This window comes from Vipera berus (assembly GCF_964194415.1).
Source record: "Vipera berus genome assembly, chromosome: 7".
Classification (NCBI taxonomy): domain Eukaryota; kingdom Metazoa; phylum Chordata; class Lepidosauria; order Squamata; family Viperidae; genus Vipera; species Vipera berus.
Genome location: NC_138209.1, coordinates 19,105,358 through 19,119,364, shown reverse-complemented (window position 1 = coordinate 19,119,364; position 14,007 = coordinate 19,105,358). Strand labels below are relative to the sequence as shown.

The window sequence follows — 14,007 nt, the reverse complement described above, 5'->3', positions numbered from 1 at the left end:
ATAATCCCCTTGCTCTCTTAAATGGTATAGCCCAGGGGTCAGCAACCTGAAACAGTGAAAGAGCCACTCAGAACCGGTTCCCTCACAAAAGGAAAAACTGGGAGCCGCAAAAAATGTGTGCACATGCACGTACATGCGCGCATGCGCAGAACAGGGTTTGACTGAAGAGTGGAGCCAAGGCAAGATATGCACCTACCCTGCATATTTGAATTGATTCTTTGAACCTTTTTTAGTCCCACTTTTTTTTTTTGGACTGCACATGGCAGAGGACTGGGAGCCGCAGGAGACGTCTGAAAGAGCCGCATGCGGCTCCGGAGCCGCGGGTTGCAGACCTGTGGTATAGCCCATTGCACTTATTCCATTGCATGTGTCAGCTAAACTTTTCTGGCCGTGTGAAACACCATTAAATATTAACTGTTCAGATCATGTTCAGTCGCCGCGTCATTTGACGTTTCGCGAGGTATTGTGACTTTTTTGCGTTGCTGGAGCTGGGGTGGGTGCGGCCTCTGTAAGATGCAACCGGCCTGTGGACCGGCAGTTTGACACCCCTGGTTTAGATAATCCCAACATTTCATGCACAGTATTATTTTGTTATTCCAAAATAACAGGCATAATATGCAAGCTTTGTTTACCCAGTTGAAACTGCAAACAAAATTAGTTCTTTGGGTACCTTAAAATAATAAAAAAGATATTAATTTATTTGACAAAAAGGTGCAATCATTTACTATTGTTATTTTCTCTGGAAGTGATGGCCAAGATAGAATACTATGTTTGCTATAATTACATTCTGAGAGTTATCTTCATGGATTTAATTTCTTTATAGAAGAGACATTGTTAGGAAAATGAGAAAAATATTTAATTTCTTTCCTAGTGGAGATTCATTGTCCTAAAATGTTTAGACAAGAATTAAATCTAAAGGTTTCCTTAAATATCAGTATCTCATAGAAAGTCATAAATTACTTTCCTAAAGAGCATAAATTGGTAGTATCATCTTAGGACTTTTCTTGATTGGGAGACAAAGTCTGTGTGAGCAGATCTTGTGCCTGATTTTTCTGCAAAACCTGCAAAGTGGCATTTGTTGTTGTTGTTGTTGTTAGCTGCGAAGTCGTGTCCGACCCATCGCGACCCTATGGACAACATTCCTCCAGGCCTTCCTGTCCTCTACCATCTTCTGGAGTCCATTTAAGCTCGCGCCTACTGCTTCAATGACTCCATCCAGCCACCTCATTCTCTGTCGTCCCCTTCTTCTATTGCCCTCGATCTTTCCCAGCATTAGGCTCTTCTCCAGTGAGTCCTTCCTTCTCATTAGGTGGCCAAAGTACTTGAGTTTTAGCTTCAGAATCTGGCCTTCTAAAGAGCAGTCAGGATTGATCTCCTCTAGGACTGACCGGTTTGATCGCCTTGCAGTCCAAGGGACTCGCAGGAGTCTTCTTCAGCACCACAGTTCAAAGGCCTCAATTCTTTGGCGCTCAGCCTTTCTTATGGTCCAACTTTCACTGCCATACATTGCAACTGGGAAGACCATAGCCTTGACTATACGCACTTTTGTTGACAGGGTGATGTCTCTGCTTTTTAGTGTGCTGTCTAGATTTGCCATGGCTTTCCTCCCCAGGAGCAAGCGTCTTTTAATTTCTTGGCTACAGTCCCCGTCTGCAGTGATCTTGGAGCCCAGGAAAATAAAATCTGTCACTACCTCCATTTCTTCCCCATCTATTTGCCAGGAATTGAGAGGGCCAGATGCCATGATCTTGGTTTTCTTAATGTTAAGTTTCAACCCAAGTTTTGCACTCTCCTTCTTCACCTGCAACAAGAGGCTCTTTAGTTCTTCTTCACTTTCTGCCATTAGAGTGGTATCATCTGCGTATCTTAGGTTGTTGATATTTCTTCCGGCAATCTTAATTCCAACTTTTGATTCATCTAGCCCTGCCTTTCTCATGATGTGCTCTGCATATAAGTTAAATAGGCAGGGCGACAGTATACAGCCTTGCCGGACTCCTTTCCCAATTTTGAACCAATCAGTGGTTCCGTGTCCAGTTCTCACTTGCTTCTTGACCCGCATATAGGTTTCTCAAGAGACAAATAAGATGGTCTGGTACTCCCATCTCTTTAAGAACTTGCCACAGTTTGTTGTGATCCACACAATCAAAGGCTTTAGCATAGTCAATGAAGCAGAAGTAGATGTTTTTCTGGAACTCCCTAGCTTTCTCCATGATCCAGCGTATGTTGGCAATTTGATCTCTAGTTCCTCTGCCTCTTCGAAATCCTGCCTGTACTTCTGGTAGTTCTCGATCCACATACTGCTGAAGTCTAGCTTGTAGGATTTTAAGCATGACTTTACTAGCATGAGAAATGAGTGCAATGGTGCGATAGTTTGAACATTCTTTGGCACTGCCTTTCTTTGGAATTGGAATGTAAACTGATCTTTTCCAATCCTGTGGCCACTGTTGAGTTTTCCAAATTTGCTGGCAAATTGAGTGTAGCACTTTTACTGCATTGTCTTTTAAGATTTTGAATAGCTCAGCTGGAATACTGTCACTTCCACTAGCTTTGTTGTTGCTCAGTTTTTCTAAGGCCCACTTCACTTCACATTCTAGGATGTCTGGCTCGAGGTCAGTGACCACCTCATTGTGATTATCAGGGACGTTAAGCTCATTCTTGTATAGTTCTTCTGTGTAATTTTGCCACCTCTTCTTAATCTCTTCTGCCTCTGTTAGGTCCCTGCCATTTTGGTCCTTTATCATGCCCATTTTTGCATTAAACGTTCCCTTCATTTCTCCAATTTTCTTGAAAAGATCTCTGGTCCTCCCTATTCTATTGTTTTCTTCTATTTCTTTGCACTGTTCATTTAAGAAGGCATTCTTATCTCTTCTAGCTATTCTCTGGAATTCTGCATTCAATTGGGCGTATCTTTCTTTTTCTCCCTTGCCTTTCGCTTCCCTCCTTTCCTCAGCTATTTGCAAAGCTTCCTCAGACAGCCATTTTGCTTTCTTGCATTTCTTTTTCTTTGGGATGGTTTTGGTTGCTACCTCTTGTACAATGTCGCGAACCTCTGTCCATAGTTCTTCAGGCACTCTGTCTATCAGATCTAATTCCTTAAATCTATTTGTCACCTCTACTGTATATTCAACAGGGATATGATTTAATTCATACCTGAGTGGCCTAGTGCTTTTCCCTACTTTCTTCAGTTTAAGCCTAAACTTTGCAAGGAGAAGCTCATGGTCTGAGCCACAGTCAGCTCCTGGTCTTGTTTTTACTAACTTTACTAACCTAATATGTATAAGGAATAATGAAGAATATGCTGTAATTTATACTGGTATTTTGAAGTAAGTTTGCTTCTTTTATTTGGAAAGAAAAAATACAGTTATTGAGAACCTCACATACTGCCTTTTTTTTAAAAAAAAGATTAGAATTCCAGCTAAATGTGTCCTCCACAAGAGAGCAGAAATTCATTTCTTTCCTTTGCTTATATATTAGCTTGTTTTGGATGAACCTGGGTGAGCACTGAAAACCAACCAAATAAAATGATAGCTAATATCCATCAGTTGCTGACTGAAATGGCAGAGAACTTCAGTTTTCTAATAAAACAGGGATGCCTCTCCAGGGATCATAAAATAAACTGTATTAGCCCACTTATCAACCCTAACCCTAACCTCCTTGTTTTGAGGTCATTCAGTATAACTGTTTTGTACGTAGGTGTTTTAGCACATTTTTCTTTTGAAAAACCAAATAGATTATAGCTATTTGCTACATGTTAATTCTGAGAAGCATTCTCATTTTGTATTTCATAATAGTGCACTGGAGTTTGTTCTAAGCTGTGTAATTTTTTCTTGCATATATTTAATTTTGAAGAAATAAAAATATTTTAGAATTTGATAATATGCACTCTTGACCATTAAATATAGAAACATGTTAAAAGTTTGAAAATTTTGCAAATTCAAACACTATCTCCATATTTTTTACTGTTACAATTATCTTGCTATATTAAGATGTAGCTTCTCAGGAATGCTTAATGGGATGCTTTATGCAAATATTATAAGGCTCAGTCATATAAATAAGTCATCTCAGTTCTTCAGTGGTATTAATTAACGATAGTCTCCTTTATAAAGTTCCTCAAATTCTTTCTTTCTTTCTTTCTTTCTTTCTTTCTTTCTTTCTTTCTTTCTTTCTTTCTTTCTTTCTTTCTTTCTTTCTTTCTTTCTTTCTTTCTTTCTTTCTTTCTTTCTTTCTTTCTTTCTTTCTTTCTTTCTTTCTTTCTCCTTCTTCCTTGGGGACAATTATCCCTCCAGATTTTGTGTTGCTATTTTGACAGTCTATGAGATGGCTGGCTAAGCACAACAATGATAACTTCTCTTGCAGTTTGCCAAGCAACTGAAGCCTTGTTTGGGTTCATATATTCATATATTTTGGTTTGTTGAGTTACAGTTGACTGGGTTCACATGACAGCCCATGGTTTATAAACCAAAAGAGCTATGTTTATGAATTATGCTAAGCCAAAAGCACCTCCCCCACAAATCCCACACATATTTAGAATTAAATAGAAGCATATTACATGCCCTGTCTCAATTATCCACGGGTCATTTTCCTTTGTGACAAAGTATTACTAATATTCAATTTAAAGTTGAACAGAAGGTGCGAAGTAGAGTTGAAACAAAACTACACGATGTCGTTTTAATTCAGTCCCAATGTAATCTGAAGTAGAATGATAGACCTTAAAACATGCTTTTTCTGTATTTTTAACAATTATTAAAGAGCCATTTGGGTATATGGTGCTATTTTTTAATTTTTTATGTGTGCTGTTTCTATTGCTATATTATTATTACATAAGTGACTTTTCAATTTTAAATAAATATCTCCAGATCTATAATTGCTAAATTATTCCCAGGTGCCATCGATAACCCAGTGAAGTTGGTACAATTACTCTTGCAGTTGATGCATTGTCAAGATAGGATGCTGCCCTTGCTGATGTAACTAGTTTTAAAAAGCTTGGATGAGAGACTACTTGGAAGTACAGGACTATAGACTAGATTATGCTGGCTAGGAGCTGAAGTCCTCAAGTCTTAAAGTTGCCAAAGTTGGACACTCCTGGGCTAGACTGAGGTTGAAAAATTTCATAGAAGGAACCACTGGTTGGTGAACTATAATTCCAAGAAAACTATGAGCTGAGCTAAACCTGATTGAGATTTTCCTTTTATTTAATGCATTGGAACTCCTTGTGGGGATTTCCTTAGCTAACAAAGTCTAGGCAGCTGCCATGTGTACATTTTACTGTGAGAAGAAATGGTACTATTTACATGTTTCCCCATGCTTAGCTTAGTTTATCTTAGAGTCAATATGAGATATGGGGACAAGATTCCATAAAGTTAAAAAAGTTTAATGGGCCCATTATGGGTTCAGGTAGCCCATAGCTCAGAAAATTGAAGAAAAGAATAAATCAATAGAACAAGAAAAGAAAAAAGTGATTGGCAGATTTTCTTGATAGGATGGGCAGGAATAAACAGCTGACAAAAACATGGGAAAAGCAGAATTTCTTCTTAGGAACATGTTTTCAGTTCCTTGTGGTCTTCCAGGGAAGAAAAGTGTCTATGGAATAAAGTATTCCAAAATACAGTACAGTCTTGCATTTTTTATCTTTTCAGAAATAAAGGCTGTATAGTGAAGCCTGTTAAATAGTGGGTTCTTTGGCGCAGGAATGAAGACGAGGTAACTGAGTACAGGGAAACTCATATTTTATTTCGTGCAGGATCTGTACAGGCAAATGGCTGCAACTAGCCGCAATATATATTCTAGCCCCTAGGCGGCAGCCAATAGGTTTGAAGCAACCATTGCCGCCTGGAGATAGCCAATTGCAGCACAGGAGACTTGTAGTCTGGGTTACTGGAGAGTCGTTAGCTGCTCCAGCAGCCCACGTGGTATTACTAATGAGCCCAGTACATAACAAAGCCTTAATAATAATTCTATATAATAATTATTATATATATAGAATCTCTCTATACATGCCACCTTTCTGGCATTACTTTGTCAGGACATCATAATTAAGAGATGCGTTGCCTTGTTTTGCAGGTTATATGGTGCTGTGTATCAGCAGTACAGCTTTAACTTTTTAAAACTGTTAAATGCATAGCTGACGAGTGAGGCAAACTGGCAGTCATCATGGCTGATTTTCCAGGCCTGAAAATAACTTGGTAGATGAAAAGCAGCGCTTCATTTTACAATAGATATAAAATATTTAATTTTACTTTTGCTTTTTTGTAAGATTTTTCTTGTATGATTGAGGGTTGTATCATAACCATTCTGCTGTGCTTAGAACATATTGAGATAATAATTTAAACAGTTATAAACATATATGTTGCAACCTCATAATGTTAATTGCAATATGACTACTATAAGAGTCACATTATCAGTTGATTCTTTAAAGCAGTCAGACTCGGTAAGTTTGAACAGATTTTCAGCAGTGTCTTATTGTCCTACATCACTTTAAAGTTCTTAGCATTGCATTGATTTGAATAATATGTACTGTGCTCACACTTGTGCAAATGCAAATCCCTTCTTTCTCATCCTTTTTATAGCATCTTCCATAGCATTTTGTTTTCTTACTCTCCTGTGCCATTGCACATCACAAATAAAAAAGCGTCCTTAAAATTTCAAGTAAATGACAATAAAAATATTCCAGTACTTAAAAAAAATAACAGCGAAGAGATTCTCTGTGCATTTAAAACAAAATTATGTATTTGCATATTCTGAGAAAGGTTTCGGTGCACTTAAAAATTTCATCTGCTCCTTACAACTGGTGATAGTTAATTTAAAATTATTATTGTCATTATTAATAGTAATGTTTCTTTGATGTTGATTAACATACTGAAAGAACTTAGCAGAAAGAGTTTAGAAATGATGAAAGACTAAATGTTTTAGTTTAATTGGACATGATTAAATCTGAAATAAACAGGTTCATCTTCGATAAATTAACACTTTAATTGGAATAAAGCAAGAACTTTTCAATTAAGAAATTCTGAATAAGGAAATATATTATGATTTTGCACCCAGTATATAAACATAAATAACCATGTCTGGTTGTTTTTTTTAAAAAAACTCCTAATATAAGAATTTAAAATTGTAGTGTAGAAAGAAATGAGCATAGCAGTAAGTGAATCCTAATTGCATTTAAAGCTTTTTTTTTTTGCTGGAAATACAAACGTAGCCAGATCCTTGATTTTGTGGCCAAAATATATGAATACTTTACTAAACTTAGCATATTCATATTATTTAAATCTTCACCATCTGCTTTCTAGTTTACAGAAAGTGACAATACAGCTCTCTCTTTAGGGCATGGAAAGGATACTTTCACATTTGCAAGATTCTGTTAATGTGACCTTAGAGCAGGGGTGTCAAACTCAATTTCATTGAGGGCCGCATCAGCACTGCAGTTGTTCTCAGTGGGGCGGGTGGGTAGGGCCAAGGTGGGTGTGGCCTATTGGGTGGGCGTGGCTAGAGTGCATATGGCCTACTGGGTGGGCATGGCCAGCTCTACGTCGTTCGCATCAAAGGTGCCTATGGGGGCCTGGGCAGGAGTGGGACAGATCTGGGCGTCTCTGGCAGAAGGAGGGTCTCTGGGCCAGGGCCAAGGCAGTGGGGGCCGTTCCCTCACTGTTTCCAGGATGGCTTGGCGGGCCACATGAAACCACTTTGCGGGCCTGATCCGGCCCCCGGGCCTTGTGTTTGACATGTCTGCCTTAGAGTATAGATAGAGATTTATCTTTACTCCTGGCTGTGCTTCTTGTCTGGACTAAGTCACAAGGCTAAATCTCTCTTGCCAGTCTCATAGTAACCCTCCCATCCCTCCATTTACTCTTCTGAAAAGTAGGGAGAATCCTTTCTGAGTTGCTTTCATTGCCCCTCCTCTTTCAGATTCAAATTTTGTTCATCAGGATGTTGTCTAGGCTGCAGCTCTTCCTCCTGTTTCCCAAGGCCATTCCCACATTCCATTCTGCTAACAACTAAATAATAATAGGGCTTGCCAAAGTGAGTGTGCTGCCCAGAGACGTTATCATGGTTCATGTCACAATTCAAATGGAACAGCAGGGATGTGGCAGTCCCTGCACTGTCTCCTTTTCTAAACTTTTAATTACAGTGTGCATGTTTTAAAATTTCAGGTGCTTTTTAAGCATTTTCTCTCTTAATTGTAGCTTTTCTACACTAACATAATTTGTGGCGCCTGGCTTTATCTTATACTTTTTTTTTAAATCATAGGCAGTTCCACCTCCAGGTTCTTATGAGGTTCATAAATCGTTTGAGAAATCACAGGGTAAGAGTGAATATATGCCTCCAAGAACTGCAGTGGCTAGAAGAAGACATGCGGCTTTCCTCAGTGGCACGTTTAGGGAAAATGCATTAAAGACCGAGGACGATATACCAGGTAAGCACATTATATAATTTTCAAACAGAATTATAGCTCCATACATTTTAATGATGATGTGTCATCTAAATACTCAGCTGCCCGCTTACCATCTATTTTTAACAGCTTCATAAGATGTAATACTGGCTGTCTTAACTTCTTAGCTGGTTAAAGAAATATTAAAGGTAAAGGTTCCCCCGCACATGCGTGCTAGTCGTTTCCAACTCTAGGGGCCGGTACTCATCTCCGTTTCAAAGCCGAAGAGCCAGCGCTTGTCTGAGGACGTCTTCCGTGGTCATGTGGCCGGCATGACTAGACGCCAAAGGCGCACGGAACGCTGTTACCTTCCCACTGTAGTGGTCCCTATTTTTCTACTTGCATTTTTATGTGCTTTCGAACTGCTAGGTTGGCAGAAGCTGGGACGAGTAACAGGCGCTCACTCTGCTACGCGGCACTCGGGATTCGATCCGCCAAACTGCCGACCTTCTGGTCGACAAGCTCAGCGTCCTAACCCACTGAGCCACCGCGTCCCTAAAGAAATATTAGGAAAGTTTAATTCCCCTCAGCAGAGGGTAGCACTTGGCTAAACTTGCTGTACCTGGAAGATAAAAAGGGACAAATACTGGTTAGACCTTGATAACGTTAGGCCCGGATGACAGACCAGGAGGTCAATTTTTGTCATAACTCGTGGATCTGGAGTTGGAAGGGACCTTGGAGGTCTTCTAGTACAACCCCCTGCTCAGGCAGGAAATCCTATACCATTAATTTATATACCTATCAAGAGCTGAGTCAATGTCCATGGGGCTTGTATCACTATCACCACCATCACCACCACCACTAAGAATACTAAGAAACTGGAATCTAGTGATAGATTTTGTCATACACGATGAGAAGTTTCTAAATAGGAAGAGACATCAAATGCAGGAATGAGAATTATAAGCAAGATTTCTTTGTATATTATGCCATGTTTTTACATATGGAAAATGATCTGTTTGTTCAGCTTGTCCCCAATAATGGCCATGCAAATTGGAAATTATGGGAGTTAAAATGCGACATACACAATTTAGGCCTTATGCTGAGCATTTATTTACAAAACCAACAGGCTTATCTTACCCATTGAAGCACTGCTGCATCTTCTGCTGTGCTACTGTAGAAAAGCCTTTTTGAAGGTTAACCTTGCAACCTGCGCTAGTGAAAAAATATGCCAGATTGTTTAAGCAAATCACTGTAGAGAGCATAATCTTTTACCCCAAGACATACAGTAGATCTACCACTCTGAATTGTTACATTAAAAATGCATCAGTGGCAATCAGTGTTCAGAGATTGAGGTGATAGGATTCATTCTAGACACAAATAAAGGCCATTGGTCCAGTGGAAAGATCTTGTGTTTATTTTTTATTTATTTTATTTATTTTAATTCCATTTATATCCCGCCCTTCTCCGAAGACTCAGGGCGGCTTACAAGCTTAGCAGTAGCCTTCATTCTATGTATATGCCTGCTTATTAGGGCTTTCATACACCCCCCAAGTGGCATTATTACAAAGTCAGCTTAATTGCCCCCAACAATCTGGGTCCTCATTTTACCTACCTCGGAAGGATGGAATGCTGAGTCAACCTTGAGCCTGGTGGGATGCGAACCTGCACTAGTTTCCCAAAGGATTTCTGGATCTGAGTAGGCATTTCGTTAATATGAGACTCTTGTATATTAAATAAAATTAAAATACATCAATGGATCAGCAAATGTTCATTTTATTTCAGTAAAATGATGGTCAGTATAAAATATAAAGCTACTTTATGATTTTAAGCACTATCTTAAAATATTCAACATTATTAAATATGAGTATATAAGTATAATATTTATTTAAATTTTGCTACTTTGAAAGTATAGATATATATCTGTCTCTGTGTGTATATGTGTGAAAGGAATGCAGTTTAGTCTCATCTATAATTATTTCTATTACGTTGTATTTGGTAGATAATATGAGCCTTGCTTGGTGCAATTTTTATGTGATTGATGTTTAACACTTAATTAGTAATAACATGAAACAATGTACTCTACAGCTATTCATTCATTATGTTGGTTCTAAAAGCTACTGTTTGAATCATTGGCAAAACTCATTATGTTTCTTGGCACGCTCACACAGGAAATTACTTGAACTAACAAATAAAATTTATTTTCAAAATTAATTGGACAGACCACATTAAAGTAGTTGTGTCCACTTTTTCTATGACTTTGTCCAGTTCCTTTTAATATAACAGGTACTGTACTGTGAAAACTAATTATATCGTCTTAGTTTTTGGCTTGTAATATTGTATTCCAAAATAGCCGAAAGTATTTAAAGCTTTTAAACTATACTCTCAGGCTGTATAAGTAAAATCAGAAAGTCGAAATAGTAACCTTTTGAATAGGGATTCTGGGTTTTTACCATGATCTATTCATTGACTCAATGCCCTTTTGAAAGGTAGTGCAAGGGGTACCTGAGGTACCTACATTGTATTTTCTACATGTGGGCTTGGAGATAAAGTTGTAGCAAACTTCTGTATTATTGATTGATATATTCAAGCCACCAATCTCACCTAAGTAACTAAGTAACAATCCAATAAAAACAATATATAATAAAAATATGAAACACTGATAAAACAAAAATAACCATTGTCAGTAGCCAAAATCCATCCTTGTGTCGAGTTTACAACACCATTGTAAAAATTCTTCACCATCACTGGATCACCAAACACAGTGACAGAGCCATTAATTTAGGACCTTCTGAAAGCCTGGCATGGTCAGGGCCAATCTAAGTTCTGGGGGGATGCTATTCCAAAGGATGGGTGCCAGGGCAGAAAAGGCGCTCTTCATGAGTCTCACCAGATGACACTTTTTTCACAGATGAGACCCATAATATACTTCTCCTGCTGGTCTAGGTGGGATGAGTAGATATAACCAAGATGAAGTGGACCCCCAAAATTAACCTGGTCCTGTGTCTTATAGGACTTTATAGGCCAATACCAGAACCTTGAATTGAACCTAAAAGTATACTGGCAACCAATGCAGCTTGTGTTGCTCAAGTGTAATATGTTCTAATGAAAGAGTGCATATAACAACATATATCCATCACATTTTGTGCCCACATGTGCTTGATATCGCTGCTCTTCATAAGGAGACTGCAGGACAGTTGTCTTGTGTCCGTTTCAGCTCTGAGAGACGAAGGGATCAGTCATCAAGCCTATGACCACAGTGGAGCCTTTAAATGATATTGAGTTTGCTATCCTCGGTTTCTAACCACTTTTTGAAATTGCATATTTAACCATCTTAAAAGCTATTAGAGATATTTGGAACAAGTTTAAAAAGTCACATAGTAAGCCCATTTTTATTTCTGAACAAAAGAAAATCAACTATAAGTTTTAAAACTTGAAATAAATGGCAAAAACCTAAGTAAGATTTTGAAGTAAGAAATGCAAGAGTCTGGACAAATTTGGAATATTGAAATTTTTACAATAAGAATTTGGAACTTACTATTTGGAACTTATTATTTAAAATAAACAGCATTTTGTGGGAAACAATTTTTTGTCCACTGTAAGTCAAAACAGAGATTAAAGACACAATGAAACCTTTGTGATGGGACAAAGAATTGAAAAGAGATCAAATGCTCTGACAATTTTTGAATGAATTAAAGATTTTCAGAAGTAAACGAAAGGAATATATAGTTGGTTTATTTGATCAAAGTTAAAATAAAGCATGTTTTTAATAAAAGATTTATAAACCTTTTATGGATTTTTTGCTGATACCAGGATTGAAAACTTGGTATTTTATGAGTTTGCTTATACATAAGGGATGTGTATTGGAAGAAGAGATATCTATTTATAACCTTATAGGGGGTAAAGTGCTACCAAACTTGTTTATACTTGTGAGGAAGATTGGAAATCACTTCTTTATATATTTCTTTTTTTTCTTTATCTCACTTTTTTCTTTTCTTCCTTCCTTTTTTCTTTTTTTACTTTCTTTTTTACTTTACTTTGTATTATTTTATTACTGTAATTAAAATGTTCATTTAAAAATTGGAAGTGTGACAACAACATCAATAAGAAGGTGTATGAGAAGCAGAAGACATACCAGGATCTGAAGGAGGACCTGGAGAGGAGGTGGAAAGTAAAGACCAAAGTGGTCCCAGTAGGAGCACTTAGGGCTGTGACTCTTAAGCTGGGACAATGGGTCAAAGAACAACATCAGAGATTTCTATCCAAAAGAGTGCAATAGTAGAAACAGCTAAGCTACTATGCAGAGCTCTTAAATTTCCAGGCCTCTTGTAGATCGGGGGGCCCCAACCCCTGGTCTGTGGACCAGTACCAGGCCGTAGCATGCCAGCAACTGGTTCACACAAACAAGGAAAGCCCCATCCACAGGATGCAGGCAGCGCACAAAACCACCACCTCCCAGTCCATGGAAAATCCTCTCTCCACGTAACCGGTCCCTGGTGCCCAAAAGGTTGGGGACTTCTGTTGTAAAGTATTGAGGAAGATATACTACCCGTAATGCCCTGAAGACAGTTTTTTTTTAAAAAAGTAAGATGTACATTTTGTTTGTTTATTTGTTTAGGTTTTTTTCTAAAAATGTCTCTTACTTGTGCAGCAGTTTCTTCTGCTGTATTCGCTTACACTCAAATGGATATTAAAGTAGTAATTATTAGATGTAATATAATATGGAGAATTGCAGATGGGGAATGGAGTTGTGAGAAATAATTTCTTCCATTTGAATTGAGCAGCATTGTATCATAGCTAATATGATTACAAAAAAGATGTTATCAATAACTTCATTGTGCTTTTGAGAAATAATAGCTTTTACAATAATTCTCAAAACACCACCTGGGTTTGGACTACGCTTGCAATAAGTAGTCAGTATTTTAATGTTTTGTGTCATGAAATTATGATATTCGTGGATTTCCTCCTTGCCTAAAACCTGGATTTTAGCATCCTGTCTCTTCTACTACCATAGATGGTGCTTCTCTAGTTTCCGATCCTGCAAAATCTGAGCCCATAAACATGCCATTTCCTTGTTAAGGATTAGAGAATAGAAAGATTTAGGATGACAGACTAAAAGGCTGGATTATTTTCTCATGGGAGAAGTGGAGTTATATATAAGTTGACTTCTCCTAAAGCAAATTTTGACGGCACTGTGGGGTTCATGCATGAAGGGGAATCACTACTATTGTTCACTAAAATGAACTATAATGTTTTGGACAGAGTTTTTGTTTGTTTTGGTTATGTTTCAGATAATAATTCTATGGTTATTTGCAATAAGTATGCCTTTCTCTTTTTCAATGCATTTTGTTTGGAAACAAAATGTTATCTAAAGGGACCTCTACAGCGGATCCCATTGCTTCCCTTGACTACTGTATCATAACTCTTAAAATCATAAGTGGAGGCTTGAAGATCTCCAGATACTTGTTAGTTGGAGTAGCAGGATCTGAAGGCTCCCAAGGTATTCAAATTGGTCTGTGTAGAAACAACTGCAAGAGAAAGCGATTATGGCTTGTTCCTAGTGAACATTTGAAAATGTTGGCACAGTGTTTTATGCAGGTTTTTTTTAAAAAAACCTTTCTTTGAGCATGGAAAAAGCTGGTAGA

General features: G+C 37.9%; 1 protein-coding gene across 1 annotated transcript in view; it reads left to right on the top strand.

Annotated features, from left to right (window-relative positions):
• Nucleotides 1-14,007, top strand: part of STPG2 (sperm tail PG-rich repeat containing 2) — a gene marked incomplete at both ends in the record, with an annotated part of 219,181 nt that overhangs the window by 89,640 nt on the left and 115,534 nt on the right. The window contains one exon of the mRNA XM_081333337.1: nt 8,245-8,410. Coding sequence (XP_081189463.1) covers nt 8,245-8,410 — 166 coding nt within the window. The remainder of the gene's footprint in view (nt 1-8,244; nt 8,411-14,007) is intronic.